The sequence below is a fragment of the Cynocephalus volans genome, chromosome 4 (genome assembly GCF_027409185.1).
Source record: "Cynocephalus volans isolate mCynVol1 chromosome 4, mCynVol1.pri, whole genome shotgun sequence".
Classification (NCBI taxonomy): domain Eukaryota; kingdom Metazoa; phylum Chordata; class Mammalia; order Dermoptera; family Cynocephalidae; genus Cynocephalus; species Cynocephalus volans.
Window position 1 is genome coordinate 77,646,814 of NC_084463.1, and position 18,422 is coordinate 77,665,235.

The following is an 18,422-nucleotide window of genomic DNA, read 5'->3' on the forward strand; positions in this document are numbered from 1 at the left end:
GTGGAAAGGGGTGAGGGAGAAATTGGTAAAGGACCACAAAAAACGATTACATTGTATGACGTTGATTATACCAATTATCCTGATTTGAGCATCACATATTGCACACATGTAATGATATTCAACTCTGTACCCCACAGGTATGTATAAACAACTATATTACAATAATAATAATATATATATATATATATATATATATATATATATATATATATCTTCCAGGAAGTCTTTGGTTTACGTGGTCACATAATAATGCTTAGATTTTTAGGAATGTACAATATTAGTGGTTGTCATTAAAAAATGTTTCTAATATTAATTCAAATACTGTATAAATAATATTTATCAAATATTTCCCATGTTAGATGAACCCAGATACAATTGGATAGTACAGATCAAGTTACTGGATGTATTAATACACATTCATTTTTACTTCAATTTTATATGCTATAAACCTGATTTGAACTGTACTTCAGGTTGGTGTAATTATGTATTGCTTCATAGTAATTTTCTATATTATGTAATTAATTTGCATTGAAAACAAACCTAATAAAAAGAAATATATGTTTGAAAGAACAACAACAACAAAAAAATATATATATATATATATATTAAACAAAACCAAGGAGAACCATTTCTTAAGGCCTTCTAATTATTCCCTCTGGGATCAACTATAGCAAAAATCCACTTGTATAAAAAGCTTGTTACTGTTTATTATTTGAGATATGTGGAAGGTAAGTATTTGACAGATCCTTGCTCTTAGACAGTTCACAGTGAATTTGAGGATATAAGACATACTCATAAAACAGCAGAGTGCTTCAACCCATGTGCTGGCTCAACTTCTCTGAGCTCTTTGAATTTCATGACAAGTTACATGCCATTTTATGCTTTTTTGCCTTTGTCTATGCTGTTCCTTCTTAGAATATAATCTCTTTTTAATCCCAGATTTTCTAAGTGAGTGTAAAACATTTCCTCTGTGACAAGAAATACTTGTTACTCTCTCATTGTCCTTAGTATGGTGGTACTCATGTATATGCGTTTTTCATATTGTATTGAAAATGTATTTTTGCTTTCCTCCCTTACCAAAGTGTGGGAAGAACTGTATATTTACTTGAGTACATGTATCCCTTGCACCTAGCACACAATCCAGCATTTAATGGACTGTATGTAAATATGTGCCAAAATAAGATTTCATTCACAATTATTGAACAAATATTTACTAAATGTCTTCTATGTGCCAGGCCTATTTTGGGGGCTGGGATAGGACAATGACTAAGACATAGTAGATTCCTGCCTTTATGTTGCTTAAAGTCTGATGGGAGATACAGGCAATAAATTATTAAACAAATATATAAAATAATATGATTTCAACTTGTGATTAGTTCTTCAAAAAAAGAATAAAGTAGGGGTACGGAGATAGAGAATGATAAGGGAAAGTAAAGTCTATGTTATACGTTAGTTAGATTGGTCAAAGAAAGTCTCTCAAGAGGTAACTTTTAAACAGAAACTTGAATGAAGCGAGGGAGGAAGTAATACATGGATTTAACAGAGGACACGGCAAGTGCTGAGATCCTTAGGAAAGAATAAGTTTGGTGTGTTCAGGAAACAACTAGAAGGTATGTGTGGCTGGAGTGGAATGAGATGGCGGGGAGGGAGAAGAGATAAGTTCAGAGGGGTAGACAGGGTCCAGAACAGCTTTGTAAGCCATGGTAAGGTTTGAATTCATAATGATTTAAAGAAGCACAATAAATTTATTAGCTAGATTCATTAAGAAAACTTCAAACAAGATGGGAAAACAAATCTTAACTACATAGACTAGGATAGATTAGCATAAACAGAGAATGTAATACAAGCCAAATCAGGAAGGCAAAAATGAGTGAAGAAAAGGGATTCGAGGAAAACGTTTGACCAGAAAAGAGAGTGATTTGTTGGCATGAGGAGTTACCACCGGAGGGGTAGGATGGAGCAAATTGTAGAGGGCCTGGAAAGCCTACTCAGAACTTTGAGCTGTCTCTGGAATTCAGTGGTTAATCCATGGCAGTTTTGTATAAGAGAATAAAAAAGATAATTTGGCAAGCTTTTCCATCTGACTCTTTGTGTTATCAGAAAATAATCTTAAAGTTTGGCACTTTATAAAGAGATCTATAGAGTCTTTGTCTCTGTTTTCTTTCCCTAATGCTCTAATGCAGTTTTTTTTAACTTCATTAATTTTTTTTTTTTCTAATTTAAAATGCTCCAACCAAGTATGGAATCTCTTCCCATAGTTTTCTTCCTAAAACAATGGGAAGAGATTCTTAAATGTTCAATTGTTTAAATATTTCATATGGACAGTGTAATTTTTTCATTGTTGGTCCCCTGAACAGATGGCACCAGGCAGAAATCATATGCACAAGACATGTTGACATCTCTTCATTATTTGGATAACCGCTTTGTTCAGCCTCGTCTAGAGAATTTAACTTCTAGAAGTCGTTGGAAAGAGCAATACAAGGTAAACCGTTTTTTTTTTGTTTGTTTGTTTATTTTTAACCTCTGGTGGGCAATGAGAGTAGTAGACCTCTCAGGATTTCAATATCCAGTCAGACTGAATAATGTTCTATGGTATTGAGATTTTTCCTTGTTAAATAGTCAGCTTACTATTTCTCATCTCTTCTGAAGGCTATTACTGTTTCAATCATCCACACTAACTATATCTATTCAATAATTGAGTGGTTCTAATGATGAATAACTTTAGAACACCTCTAGGGCTTAGTCTATCTTTTAAAATAAGGAAATTGTCTCACGGATGTTAATTGTTGTTTCAGAAAAGAGTTTCATAGCCAAAGAAGTTTGAGAAACAGTGGGTTTAACTTAAACTGGTTTCTTTACTGGTGGACTCTTCAGGAGCATTAATATGTGAATTTATACTGTAGATCTTCAAGAAGTGGCTATATAATGCAATGCTTTTCAAGTTTATGTTTTACTGTGAGGGTCCTTTTCATGAAATGCCTGTTATTACCTCCTAGGATGCTTGATTTCCATAAGACATAGTTTGGGAAAGACTGACCTAGACAGTGTTTGATATCCTTCTCTACCTTAATATTTTGGAATTCTACCAATTTGAGGAAGCATCTTTTTAATTTATAAGATTTACTGGATTCCATATTATCTTCTAGGTTTCTAATTTATGATCTCTAATAGAGGATATACTATATGATTTTTTAAGGGTTTCCCCCCTTACTTCTAACATTCTATGTTCTAATGAGTAACAAGAGGAAAAATGGAAAGATAATTGAAGTTTTTCTTAAAATCCTTCTAGCACTTAAATCATTAGCTACGTTGGTTATGTCAGGAGATTTGGTTTTATCCAAGGCCTCTTCAGCCTTTAGTTACCTGATGATAAATTATCTGTGTATGGTTAGGTTTAAGAGACAGTTGTGGGGTTACAGAAAGAGTTAGAATTCTTCAAGTTGGAGGATGGCTTGAGTATAGGACCAGCATATGTCTTTTTTTCTTTGGATAAGTTTTTAACCTCTCTGAACCCCCATTTCTTCCACAGATATAGAAAATAATGCCTACTTTGAAGGGAAATATTTACTTACTTTGAAGATAAAATGTATAGCTCAGCTCTTAGAACACAGCATTAATATTGTTTTCTTTAATAGGAAGAAAAATAGCATCTGTTTATAGCTCATTTAACTTTTGCCAAGTAATTTATATTACACAGTAAAGTATATTATTTAATCTTCAAAGTAACCCCACAAGGAAGGCACTGTTATTTCCTCCATTTTTAGAATTGAGGAAACTGTAACTCAGAAGAATTGAGTAACATAAGTTTCCACAGGTAGTAATTTGACAGGCCAGTATTTAAACCTAAGGTCTTTTGGGTTCCAAAACCCATACTTCTATGGCATATTATGCCTTACCGTACTATGGTAGGTTATACTGAGTTTGGATAATCCAATGTTGAAATAATAAATGTAAGATACAAAAAACATTAGCTGAAAAATTTTGAGACATAGATGATTCCGTAAGATCTTAGTCAGAATATGCTTATAACAAAATAACATGAGATAACGAAATAACATGACAAACAAAATCTCAGTAGCTTAACTGAACAACTTTATTTTTTCACTTACATGTCCAGTGTGAGACATCAGGGGTGCTCTGCTCATTGTAGTCACTCGGGGAACCAAGCTGATAGAGCTTTCGTCTCAGAGGTTTCATCTCACCGTGTGCTTCCATGAGTACCACAGAAGTAGGCAGGGAAGGTGGTTAGTCACCTGTTCAGTCTGAATTTCAACCTGTAAGTGAGACATGTCATGAAGTGTCATAAAGTATGAGAAATATGAAAGATAGACAAAAAAACAGTGTTGTTTTGAATCATGCAATGTAAAAAGAATTGGATACTTCATTACCATCAGGCTGATAGAGGATGGGAATGTGGATTAGTAACAATGCTAATATGCTCATATGTGTGCAGTTCAGATATTATGGTAAGACCTAAACTAATCTAAACCTACATTACTAATTAGAACGGTGGTCTTTAGCACAGACCTGGAGCATAAACAAAAGTACTCAGGCACAAGTAACTTCACAGCTTAATAAAGCTTATTTATGAATGCCAAGGGTTTTCTCAGTTTGTTTACTCATTAATAATTCAGTTATTAGACTGTCTATATCAATACTGGATATATAGCAATCCAGTATTATTTTCACAGGACTATAGCAGATAACCATAGGAGGATTAATTTATTTCTCAAATATTCTGTGGAATATGTGATATAATTCATACAATGGAGAGTGTATGTGATTTTTTTCTCAACTTTTAACTAGCCTAAATGAATTCATCTTTTTTTATGTTATCCTGAATTTTTGCTCCTCATTTTCTTTCCTGTTTTTAATTAATACTTTATCAACACTAGCTACAGATAAGAAGGTGGAAAACAAGTAAATTAAAATCTATCAAGAATGCTACTTAGGAGTAACTCATCAGAGATATGAACCTAGTGTTTTTCCTAGTCTGGTTTCTTTTCATTTAATAGCCAAGATTATAAATTTATTTCTTTAATTTAAAAATATCTTGTCAAACACCTACTGTATGCTTCGTATTAGAATAAGAAATACCAATGTGTGCTGCTCTTATATCTCTTCCTATTGTGATTCCTAGATCAATTTTAATTTGGTTAGACTCTTATTTTATTTTTATTTTTTATCTCTTAAACGTCATTACATCTTTAAATTGTTTCAGGAGCGGGTAGAAAATTATTCTAATTTAAGTATCCATTCAAAGGATGCTAAAAACTGTTCCTGCCAGGCTTGTGGATTGCATCGCTGCTGTAGATATTCAGTTCATTTATCAGGAAAGTTGTATAACACCAGGACTATGGAAACAGATGATTTCATGTCACATGATAAACAGGTATTTTTTTCTTCTAATTTTAGTTTTCATTATTTAGAAATTTTCAGTTCATAAACTTGCACAAATAACCCTAAGTGATTTTCACAAAAGGAGAAAACACAAGAAGAGGGGAAAAGAGTACGATATGAAAAATATGTCTTACGTAGCATGTTCATTCCTTATTCAGTGAGTAAAATCAGTACATATTCTCTAAGCATACATCACCCAAATTGGGGAGAGAAGGCGGGTACAGGATGAGGATAATGAGGGAGATCACTAGGGTAGGAAAAGCAGGAGTTCCCTTTTGAATCCAAAGCAGAATTTGAACCAAGTGGAAACATTTTTTTTTTTTTTTTTTGGTGGCTGGCCAGTACAGGGATTGAACCCTGGACCTTGGTATTATCAGCATCATGCTCTAACCAACTGAGCTAACTGGCTAGCCAAGTGGAAACTTTTATGGCAGATAATCCACCAGATTGGTAATCCACCAGATTGGTAATCCACAAGTAAATATCTGTCCATCCTAATATTAGAGAATTTATAGAATGCCGTGTTTCAATTTAGACTATATCAGAAGTGTGTTAGAGTCTAGGGCAATCACCAAATGCCTAAGGTGCTATTAATTTTGAATGAATAGACAAAACTGAAGAATAAGTACTTGATAGACAAGAGCAAAGCAGTACAATGTGAAGTGGTAAAAGTACAGATGCTGCTATTTCTTTTTTTATCTTACTTTATGAGTGCTGTACTTATAAAGACAAAAATGTTAATACTGAGAGCTTCCTCTGGTGAGTCTGCATATCCATGGAAGGTGTGTGTGTTTGGAGCGGTAGAGACACAAAGTCGTCTCTAAATCTTTCCAGTCAATTATTAAAATGGAAACGTACTATTTATCTGAATCCTTCTACTAAATTGCATAATATGATTCCTCAGTATTGTTGGGCAATAATTGATCAGATCCTCTGAGCAATCTGGGTTTCAGGAATCATTTAGAAAGTTTGTTTGGAGATAATGAATTCAGAATTGGTCTTTAATGTTTTGTTCACCAAGTTACTATAAAAATATATTTCTTTTCTCAACATAGTCATACGCAAGTTTCCCCATTGTTGAAAAAGTGGTCTATGGCTTTTTATGAGATAAGACACCTAGTATGTCTTAAAGTAATTTAGGACTAGCAAAAGTAATTTAGTACTTTAAGGGCCATGTTCTGTTGTGTAAATCAAATATATTGCTGTACATTCACGGTCTTTGCTGTGTACAACTAATCCTAGATGGGCAAGTGGAGTTAGAAAACCATTTCTAGAGCTCTGACATTCCTCTGAAGGAATAAAAATTCTATATGAAATAGTTGATTTAAATATCTAAAATATAAAAGAGGCCTTATGAAATAAAAGCAAAGAACATTAATAAACCAGTCACACAATGGAAAAATACAAAAGTTATCAAATACATGGAAAGATGCTTATGCTCCATTTAAAGGCATGCAATTAAAACTACCCTAACATGCCAGCTGATAGCTCTTAAAGTGGCAAAGTATTTTTAAATCAAATGATAAAAGGCATTGCTATCAAGTTTGCTTTGAAACTACTGGGTTCATGGAAAGTAAGATTCCTAGAGTAAGAAAGGGTGTGGTGTATCTTTTTTAAATACTGGATAGTTATATGTAGCCAGAGTCACAAAGCTACACATATTCAGTGCCTGTAAGTTTATCCTGTGCAAAGCAACTCAATAAAAGCAAATAATCATGAAGTTCATTGAAGCATTATTTATGATACCAAAAAACTGGAAATAATCCGAGTAAAATATTGGGCAGTGATTTAATAGCCTGTGGTATACCAGCATTATGTGACAGAATATAATACAACCATTAAAATAATATTTATGAAGGTTATGAAATAATGCTAGGTGAAAGTGAAATAATAAGTAATGTATATGCTATCCTTGCATCTATGTAAAAATGTGTGTATGTGTATATAGCTATATGCAAACATTAACCTAGTTATTGTGAATATTGAGAGTGAAATTGAAATTCTTTAATATTAGTTTTTTTCAGTGATTTTTTTTTTCCTTAAAAGGAAGAATCACTTATTAAAATCTATTTTCTATTCTACTGAACTACATTGTCAATGCATGTATACAAGGAAAGAAAGAGAGAAAGAAACCTTTTTATAATACAGGGCATTTAAGAGACTGTGCCCACCCCCATGTTCACCGTTAGCTTATTTTGAAAACTAATTCTCCATTTGTGTTGCTCTTTGTAGTTACATAAAATTGAGACTCTTTGGGATTAACTTGAGTTCTTTTTTAATGTGCAAATAATACTTTAAAAGAATTCCCTTAACAGTGAATTTGTTTAATGATGAAACTTTTCTCTTTATTTACATGAGGTTAGTGTCTTTGAAAGAAAGGATGCTTTGAAAGAAAAGCATCTTTTTCTTTTTGAAAGAAAGCAGAATTAATGGGAGAGACTAATTTTAGTTACAGCAATGTTAGGTATGGTATTGAGATGGAAGGCCTTGCATCACCAGACTGTGGAGAAGTCTTGGGGCATAGATGAGAAGGAAATTACCTGGAGGAAAGAGAGATGTGAAATCTGAAAGGCAGTTGGGAGAACTGAAAACAATATTGAATTAATCTTTAGTTTTGCCCAGAGTCTTGTCCAGACTTTTTAAGATGCTTAAGATCTATGAGAAGAAGCAGTAGTTTTGAGATATGCGGCAGTGTATAATGTGATCTTGCAAAAAACAAAGACCAAGAGGAAATAGAATTCCTCGGCTTGTTGTTTTGCACTGTCTGTTTCTGGAGACCAAGAAACAGAAAACAAACTTCTCCCTATCCTTCCTCTTCCCTTTTTTTTTTTTTTTTTTTTTTGTTGTTGTTGTTGTTGTTCTCCATACTTTTACTTCCATAAGGAGCCAGCTCCTCTGTATATGAATGAGCCTAGAGAAATACTTCAGACAGCTACCTACAATTAGCTGGATATTACCAAGTCTGCATAATTTGTTTCATTATATTTCCTTGCCTTAATTTGTTAATCAGTATTAATTTACACTTCTGTATGGTGTATCGAATAAGTTACAAATCAGAGGTTTTCTACTGCTTTGCAATTCACCATCTTCTGCTTTAGGAAACTTTGGTGACAGTTTTTAGTTCTTTTTTCAATCTTTGAGTATGTGGGATCACTTGGTTCACACTGACAGCTGAAGTGGTTCGGTTATCCTCAGGTTTATCCATTTGTAGAACTATCCTACTACTTTGAATGCTTTCTCTTGTTTTCATGTGTGCCCATCCTTCTACCTTATAAGCCATTGCTCTCTTCCTTCCCACAACTTGGCTAATTCCATGTTTTCAAGACTTAGTTCAAGCATCACCTACTTGAGGACCTTTCTGCTCTTTGGATTGGGTTAAGTGCCCCTCCTCACTAGCAAAACAGTAGCATCTTGTGCATAGCATTTGTCACATTGTTTTGTAATCATTTGTCTTTCTCCCAGGACTATAAGCTCTCTAATACAGGTAGTACATCTTTCACTTACCTATCTCCACTGCCTAGCCCAGTACATGAAACATAGCAGGTGCTCAGTTTTTGTTGACTGGTTGTATAAATAAGAGAAGGCAAAGGAATCATTGTATAAACATTTAAAATAAAATTAGTAATGCATTTGTTATATTCTACTATTAAAGAAAATCTGAAAACCACAAAGGCATTGTGTTTGTTACTATATTATTCACTTCATATGTCAGATAATAATGTTTATTTCTTGATTTAGGTGTTTACTGTTGGCAGAATTTGTGCTAATCGTACCAGAATTTATCATAAATTGAAACATTTTAAATTCAAACTGTACCAGGAATGTTGCTCCATTGCAAAGACAGAAGAAGTTGAGGATGAACAGGTTAAAGAAACAGTGGAAAGAATTTTCATTCAGTCAAAAGAAAGTGGCTGGATTCGGGAGGTAACGTGAATATATAAGAACTGTCTCGTTTTGTAGATTCTGGAGCCTAATTATAATCAGCAAAAGGATACAAATGATTAGAAGACAGTGAAATTTAAAAAAGAATCTCTTCTCTCTCTGTCTTTGTATTTTCTCTTCTTCCATCCATTCCTTTCATGCTTATCATTGTCCTACTCTGAATAGATGCCCTGATGTTGTAAGGATTCACTCAGCTCATTGGATAAATTTTAATGAGCAGTATATTGTCCCTTAATAAAGGACCTCTGTCCTTTGACTTTTACGTATGTATTTCTGACATATATATAAGTCCCTTTATTTTCTTTGACAAAGTATAGGACTCACCTCTGCTTATCTGCTTCCTATTCTTTAGAACAGTTCTTGTGACCTGAGAGTGAAGAAGCACCTGGTGCCAATCTGAGGAAAGGATCTCAGCTGCCAGTTCTAATACCACCCACATCCTCTTCTTGAGGACATGGGACTGAGCAGTGAGCACTGTAACTGAAGATCAAGGGAAATGCAGAGGTTTCAGGCCACGGCACTGATTTTGATTCCTCCATATCCTATTGATCACTAAATTTGATATCAGGGATAAAGTGGGGGTTTTGAAGAGTGCACTGGATTCCCGAAGATCTGCTGGCAGCTCATAAGCTCTGTTCTGCTCACAGAGCTTTTAAAATTGTTTATGGTACACGGAAAGAATGCTAATATGATTGCAGTCTTCTAAAATAAGTCTAGTTACGTGAATGTATAAGAGAGAGCAAATAGAAGATTTTCAGGCAATTCAGATCAATAGTATATTTAATCTTTAAAGAAAGAAAGAAAGAGAAGAAAAAAGCCTGAGTTGAGATCCATTTCCTGTGTTATATCATAGGGAAATTTGTAAAAGATGAAAATAAACAATAAGGCAAGAGAACTTAGAAAATAAACTTATGAGCAGAGGGAAAGAAAAAAAGAGAACACCAAATCAGAACTTCTTATGACATGTCATGTTCAATGGAGGTCTCTCAGTTTAGAGAATGACATCACAGTTGATTTTCCTTTTGACAATTATCGTCAAACCAAACCACCACCCACTGATCTTGCTTGCCCGCCACATCTTGATCTTTATGTCTTCGTTCTCATTTTATTCTCTTCAGCTTTTTATCTTTTACTTTGCTTCTACTTCTACTCCAAATGCTTCCACTGTCCTTCTCTGTGCTTTTCCATTTGCCTTACGGGACAGCCATCACTTATCCGGTAACTCTTGTCTTCATTTTCCTAGACAACATTAATTTTTTAGGTGCTTTTATTGATGACTTTAAGTGTTTCCAACCTTCTAGTGGAATTGGGAAACCTATCGGGATACCACATTTATAAAGAATTGTATATTAGGTATAGAAAAATCACAGTGTAAGTATTATATATGTTATATAATAGTATTATATATGGGGAAGAACATTTAGCTTCTTGAAGAAAAAACAAAAAGCATTTCCAAATCATGGGTGTTAGAGAAAGCTTAACAAGGTTTGGGACAACAGAAGGGCCCTGGAATACAAAAAATATTCTTAGGAAAAGAAAGCTAAGTGTCAGATTATGCATAAAGAATAACACAACATTGAAGGCATTTCAAGATTGTGCATGTTTAAAACAATATACACATCTTTTTCACGTAAAAATACCAAAGAGCTTCATTTTCTTTTTGAAATTCCCCCCATATTGAAAAATATTTGTCCATAGACTTTTTCAAAAGATTTCTTAGAATACATAGAAGTTTATAGCCAATGTAAATCCACATGCAGCTTTTTGTGCTGTGATTAAATTTCATTGTCAAATGCTCTGACATTTCTCACCCTCACTGTTTATCCCTCTTTCTGTTCCCTTTGCGTGATAACACTGCATGTGTTCTTGTGATTCATGCCTTCTTTGGCTGCAGTCTCATGGTCTCAATTACTCTAACCCTTTAAAATGCCTGGGGCTCAGCGATACTTGAATGCCATCTCTGTGGCTCTTCCCTCCCAATTATGTCAACTCCTTTTGCCTGACACAAACTATTTGTTCCTCTTTCTGTCCCCATCTTGTGTTTCACACTTGCTTTTTCCCTTACCTTACCCTTCTCCTCCAAACATTTTTCTTCCATTATCTCAGGATATCTCAGCATGTCTTCCCACAGACTTGCCAACTAGACTGACTTCATTCTTCTGGTTCTTCCTCCTAACCCTTGAACTAGGGTGATCTGTTTTTAACCTAATGACATTAAATGGATATAGGAGCACCTTGAGTATAAGAAAAGAACCAATGGTAAGAAAACTGTAACAAAACCAAAATATTTAATAAATGTAATAATATATGTCTCCTCCTAAAGTAGAGCTGAAGAACATATTCTAATATGCCACTGGCAAAATTCTAGCAAATGTTTTGTCATTGAGAAGAAAGTGCATATGATGATGGGGTTTTCTGAGCAGTTGAAGCCAGGATTGTTAGGATGGGATGGCGGATACATGAACACCAGAAAGATTGTTCAGAAAGAGTGGAGAAAGTATGTCAATAGAAGTATCAAGTGCCAGTTTTACGGTTGTATTTAAAGTAAATTTGAAATGTATAGATATTATTATATCAATGAGTTTTAAATTATAATTAAATATTCTTCCCCTTCCTTTAACTCTTCTCTTTCTTCCCCCTCTTTTTAACTATTTTTCATTTCTCCCCCTGCCCCCTCAACCAATGTTTCTCAGAACGTGGACTTAAACTACCTATGTCAGAATCACCTAGAAGTTTGTGAAAAATGTATACTCCCTGGCCTCACCCCAGACTTATTGGCGTGTGTTAAACACCCAATATTTTAAAAATTGGGTCATTCTTAGTAAGTCAAAGATTTAGGACTGCTACTTAAAAGTCCCTGTTGCACTAGATTCTGTCCTCAGCCTCTCTAAGCAACCCTGGCAAATCCATTCCTTTCTGTGGTTCTAGCTGCTACTTCTGAATAGAAGACTCCAAACTCTTTTTATATTTTGACTTCTTTCTCCCACTCCATTCCCACAATTCCAGCTGTTTTCATCAGTGGGTCCATCTGGCACTATAAGAGAGTAGTCTTCCTTATTAAAATAAGACCCAAATGCTCCAAAGTAAACTTTCCAAGTAGAAAAGAACTGTGGGAGCGCCATCTTCAGGTGGAGAGGACGGCTGAGTGATGCTAACTGCCTTCTCTCTGAGTATCACTTTACCTTTAGAGGATTTTCTTTTTTCTCACCAAGACCGCACCTCACCCCCACCCTTTAAATCTTGGGAACAGCATACTATAACAGTTAAAAGCTTGGGTTTAAATATTTGCTCTGCCACTTACTAGCAGTAGAACTTGGGGGAAAGTTAATTTATTTCTCTAACTCTAAGTTTCCTCATCTGTAAAATAGGAACTAAAGCAATAATAATAATTAAGGTTTTGATTGTGGATATTAAATGAATAACACATTTTAAGCATTTAGTATAGGATACAGCAATTAGTAAGTGATCAATTTATTAAATATTATTTGTAATAAAAGCAAAAAGAGGTTTTTCTGCCTTTTCTTAGGATATCTGAGATAGATTTTAATTTTCCAATAGAAATTTAATAAATTATAGAGAAAAAAGGATATAAAGAAAGATATTATAAAAGGCATAAAAATAGCCAAGGCTTTAAAGTTTAGGTTTCTATCCTAAAGTACTTTTTTTTTTTTTAACATCTAATAAAGCCTGTCTGAGTACTAGGCCAAGAAAATCTATAAGTAGATCTCAGGTTATTTTCCCTATTCTTTTCTTTATTCTTTCTTGAGAAGGTGATCGAGTCAGATATCATGAGATATAAAAAAGGATTTCATAGCCTTGTCTAGAAGGAAAGTGCACTCCTCACATTCCTTTCTATAGGTCCCTATCCCGCAAAAGTCCAGGTTATCAGGATCCTCTCTCATCTCATTGGGGGTAGAATCAGAGCTCATAAACAGAATCCAGAAACCATTAGATCATTTAATCTTTTCAACAGAAGTAAGCACTTTGAACTCTTTATGTCTGAAACTGAACTCATGCATCTCTTTCCCTCCCCGAGCCTGCCTGCAAAGTAGCCCTGCCATTAATCCCCTACTCTTTCAACCCTGAAATATCTAAATCATCCTTGCCTCCTCTTAACTTGTTCTACCCTGTTCTTTACTCTCCATTTTCATTGCTGTCACTCTAATTTGGGCCCTCATGACTTAAATTGTTAACATAAACTCAGCTAGTTGCCAAATTGTTCTAGAATGGCTGTTTTTACCAGTTTTCTTAAAATACACCTCAGATCAGGTCAGTTCCCTGCTCTACAACCTTTAGCAGCTTGTCATTGCCTGTCAAATTACTGCTGAACTCCTTAACCCAGCATTTTATACCTTTTATTTTCTAACCTCAATCTCTTTGGCTCAGTCTTATCTCTCTCCATTCCCCTAAAAAACCTCGGATGTAGTCAAATCCCATACTTTCTTGTCATGTCACTGTTGGATAGACTGATGTCTCTTAAAGAAAAACTCTCCCCACCAATGCTTTGCCTATCAAATCTTTTTTCTCAGGACAGCTTAAGTGCCACTCTTTCCTGGTTACCTCAACTAACTATGACCTCTCTTCTGAACCCTCGTAACAGTGTCTATTCTTCATTATGGCACTTATTACTGATTGTCACTGATGCATTACTACTGAATGCTATTCTCCTTAGGTGCAGGGAAAGTATCTTTAACTTTGTACCTAGGCAGTCATTAGCAGAGTATTTGATATGTATGTTCAACACATTTTTGTTGAATAAGTTATTTAAGTTATTATATTTATACAAAACATGATAATAGAAAAATGTTAATTTATAAGACAGTTATGCAATTAATAATAATATTCAGTTTGATCTCTTTCCAATGCTTTCTATGAGTTAGAAATGTTTATTTGAAATTGAGTTTCTGTTTATAATAAAAAGATTTTTGTTCACAATTACCATGAAATGAATTTGTTCCTGTTTGTGTCTGTAGTTAGAAAAGGCCTAGCTTATTTTTATTGCTTTGAGTAAAATAACTAGCTTTTTTATTGTATATGCAGAAATATGATCAACTTCAAGAATATCTCAATTTTGCGGATTACTTTCAAGATGAGAAGTTTGACTGAATTGTAACACATTTCCTTCAGAGAAGATTTTATAAATTCCTATAAATGTGAAGATAATGAGTCTTGTTTCTCTGTATCATGTAACATATTTATATATTTTATGTATATTTTCATTGCAAAATATCTTGTTTAAAACCTATGTTCATCTTAATTCCCATGAAATGGCACTCTACAGTCTAATAAAACTTTTATCTGATGTACATAGAAAACATAAGCTTCATAATTTTTAAGTTAGTAAATGTATTTTAAAGTGATATAGCACTACCTTTATAACAGGTAAATGAACTGTTCATGTCCTGTCAATTTAGTTGAAATATATTCTATTTTTAAAATGTATTTAGACTAACATCTGTGTGTTTGTATTGCTGAATCCCCTGTTCAGGTGTGTTGATTACCCTTTTGCAGTATTAAATGATTTTCACTAATATGTAAATCAGTGGGCCATGGAAGAAATCTCAGTATATCATTCAGTTCAGTCTTCTTGCCTAAGCATGAGACCATGGCTTACCTATTCCAAGTAGAGGATTGTTTTTTTCCTTTTCTAAATTTTCATTTATAAATAGATTTTAGACCTCCAGAGTCTTTCATCCCTCATATTCAAGAATAATTTCATGACATGTATTTTTATACTTTACAGTGTTCTTCCTTTGTTCTATCCAACTTGATCTAGATGTTAATGATTAAGATGTATTTTATTTATTTTTACACATAACTTTTCCTGTAGAAGTATATATGTTAGGGTCAAAAGACCTGAGAGAGACAAATTCAGCCAAAACCCCCTTTTTAAAAGCATATTTTGGTATCTGCATTGCTTTGCACATCTGAATTTTCCTATAATATAATAAAGTAAAACAGCTGCAGAGTGAACAAATGGACCCTGTCTATTCTATATCTTTAATTCTTAAACGTAATATTCTAGTAGGATCTATTCTTTGAATTCATGACAAGAACCTCATGTATGTGTATACATACAAAGCTACATTTTACCAAATCCTTACATGGAAATTAGCTAATAGGTTCTGCAATCATTTCCTGAAATTATCCCTATTATTATTGAAAAGGAACTGAGTAGAAAAACCTTACAAAATGATGAGGATGCTAATGCTGATGCTTAATGTTTCATATGTAGTACATACCTTTTTCAAAAGTGTGAAATAGATATTTCAGTCACATTTATATTCTTATTCATATTTCTCTGACACTTGGAGAAATAATTCTTAACTAAATTCCAGGAAATAAAAATAAAGCCATAGTTGAAAGGTGAAAGTGAAGGAACAGTGTCCAAAAAGAAATAAAGTGGAGTTAGACAGGAAATGATAGTCGTGGTGAAAAGGTAAAGAACCACAGATGATTTGTAAAAAGGAAAGCCAGAGAAAATGAAAGATAATAATCTCTAAAGTGTGTCTGATAACCCTGGAAACATCACTTCTCATATGTGATGCTACAGACAAGCTTGAGATAGCTGAAGAGTGAAAGAGTTCCAACTGGAATTTTTTAAAAATTTATTACTTTTAATAGCATCCAGTTAATTTGTAAAAATATGGCCCTAATAATTCCAGCGACTTATGATGATAGCTGACCCAGTTTGTAGGTCAGGCATCTTGTTGGTTTGAAGCTGACTGTTGATCACAAAATGCTTATAAGTAGTTTTGCTGATGTCTCAGGTCGTTGCAACCAAACATACTACCTCAGTGGGTGTTTGGAGAATGCAAGAGGATTTTAAGTACATGGTAATACCAAAAGAATGGCAGAGTCAGGCTGTTAGGAAGTGAGAATTAGCATGGATCAGGGGACCAAAAGCAAGTAGTTTATAAGCAAATAGAATGCTGGAAAAAAATCTTTACAGGTATTATGACATACTGTATTATATTATCATCATCGCTGTCAATATCATTGATTCAATTATAACACTAAAAAGAATTTAAGTTTATAAATTTCTCGTCATCTCACATGACTGTTTTTTAAGATCTGGACATTTATTACTATAGTGTTAGGTGCTTTAGTGTTAGGTGGCTATGGATAGCAGAGATGATGAAGAAGACAAATGGACAAGTAAAAGGGAAGCAATGCTTGAAAGAATGCACAGGACTATATGGAAACTTTAGGTTTGTGAGAGAAGGGACAAAACCATAAGACAAGAAGAACAAAGGAAGAAAATGTTTATTTCATAGGCAGTTGGATTTAATTGACCTTATTTCTTGACTTGTTTGCTCTCATATTCATTTGAGTAGTTCTATCCACTGCTTATTCCTTGTGCGTATTATAGGGCTTGCTTAGACTCCAGAATGTTGACTGAAGGATAGTTGTAGTCCTTAAGTTACTTTGGGAATAGTCTGGCTTTCCTATAACTCTTTTCACATTTGATATTGAGGCAGCAAGCTCAGTGGTTAAGAGAGCACAAGTTTAAAGTCAGTCTTGAATTTGAGTCCTGGTCTGTTACTTCCTAGTTATATGAACTGGAACAAATAGTTTAATTTTGATAAGCCTCAGTTTCCTCATCTATAAATAGGGTTAATAATACCTGTATCTCAGGATTGTTTGTGGATTAAGGTAGATCATATATGCAAAGTGCTTTTTTAATAGTAAAAAGTGATTTTTTAATAATAGTAATAAATAGATGTGAATATAAATGAGGATGTTGATGGTAATGATGTCAACTTGAAATTAAATGGCTATATAAAGGTAAATGTGTACAAGACACTAAAGTGTTCTACACCACTGGGATATAGTATGCTTATTAAATTCTTGCTTCACAAGTTTTTAAGATATGTCCATGTGTAGCATAAAAATCAAAATTTATATCACTTAGGAATAGCTGATCCATGACCAAGGATTCCATGTTATTAATCAAAACCCACGTTACTGCAGGTCTATAGAGTGAACAGTAAGTTTTAAATATTATATTTTTTTCCTCTTTTATCAGATATGATTGCTGAATGTAAAATACCCATAGTGGTAGAAAGAAGATATTGCCTAATGAACACAACTTTTTAAAAATCAAATATAAAATGATTAAAACTCCTTCATTTTTTAATGATAACTCATGACAGAATTCTCCATTTAAATTTTGCATATCTAACAAAGATATATTTCTGCCTTTCTTCACATGAGTATGAGGAACTTCTCCTTCGAAGGAACAGATCAAAGTATGCTCTAATGAAAATTTTAAAAGTTATATCCCGTCAGCGTGTACTTGTCTCCATCTCCAAGCTAACATTCCAGGATTTGTGGAAATAAAACGGGCTAAATAGGACAGACTACAGGAAACTAAATGGTAAATAAATCCAGTCCTGAAATGTGTGCATTGATTTTGCCCATTTATTTCTATCCATAGCTCAGTTTGAAGCAAGACCATGTCACTGAAATACCAGTGTTTAAATTAATAAAGCTCCATTGCTTCAGACCCCGAATCCAAATGACTTTCACGTTAGGACATCCAGAATACTTTTGGTCCTGACTGTTCCACTATTGTGCGAACCTTAATTTATTCTCCACAGTTGATGACAAACAGAATCCACTATAAGGTTTGACATTTTAAAGGTAAGGATCATCTGAAGATGAGGGGACAGTGGTCAACGTGAGAGACATATTCGGTTTGTATTATCAAACTTGTTGAAACTCAATTGATACATATTGATTTTCCTCATTGTTTATGTAAACTGGATAGCTATGGATACCTAAGACCTTGCATTTGGTCTGTCTTAGGCAATCTTCCATTTTCAAATAAAACCCTTTTTTTTCTTCTTCTTCTAGAACTAGTATTGGTGATTTCATCATCCTCACAGAATATTTTATTTATACCTCCTGATTTGCTTGTGATCACCCTGATTGACTTAACCAGGGACACACAGGCAAGCAGTCAGGCAGGTAAACAGTCACCACATCCGCCTGCCCTCCAGGAGCTAACGACGCGATCTCCCCTCTTCTTCACGTCCACACCCCACCCCCACCCCACACCCCCCACCGCACACATT

The 18,422-nt window shown here is 34.1% G+C and overlaps 1 protein-coding gene across 3 annotated transcripts in view; it reads left to right on the top strand.

Moving 5' to 3' along the window:
• The window catches only part of CCDC82 (coiled-coil domain containing 82), a 33,979-nt gene extending 19,531 nt beyond the window's left edge, over nt 1-14,448 (top strand). The window contains exons 6-9 of one of the 3 annotated variants that reach the window (XM_063095408.1): nt 2,358-2,482; nt 5,222-5,392; nt 9,139-9,324; nt 14,383-14,448. In XM_063095408.1, coding sequence (XP_062951478.1) covers nt 2,358-2,482; nt 5,222-5,392; nt 9,139-9,324; nt 14,383-14,448 — 548 coding nt within the window. Of the gene's footprint in view, nt 1-2,357; nt 2,483-5,221; nt 5,393-9,112; nt 9,325-9,694; nt 9,767-14,382 lie in introns of those variants that run through there. The other 2 variants (XM_063095409.1, XM_063095410.1) reach the window with 2 other exon arrangements.
• The last annotated feature ends 3,974 nt before the right edge of the window (nt 14,449-18,422 follow it).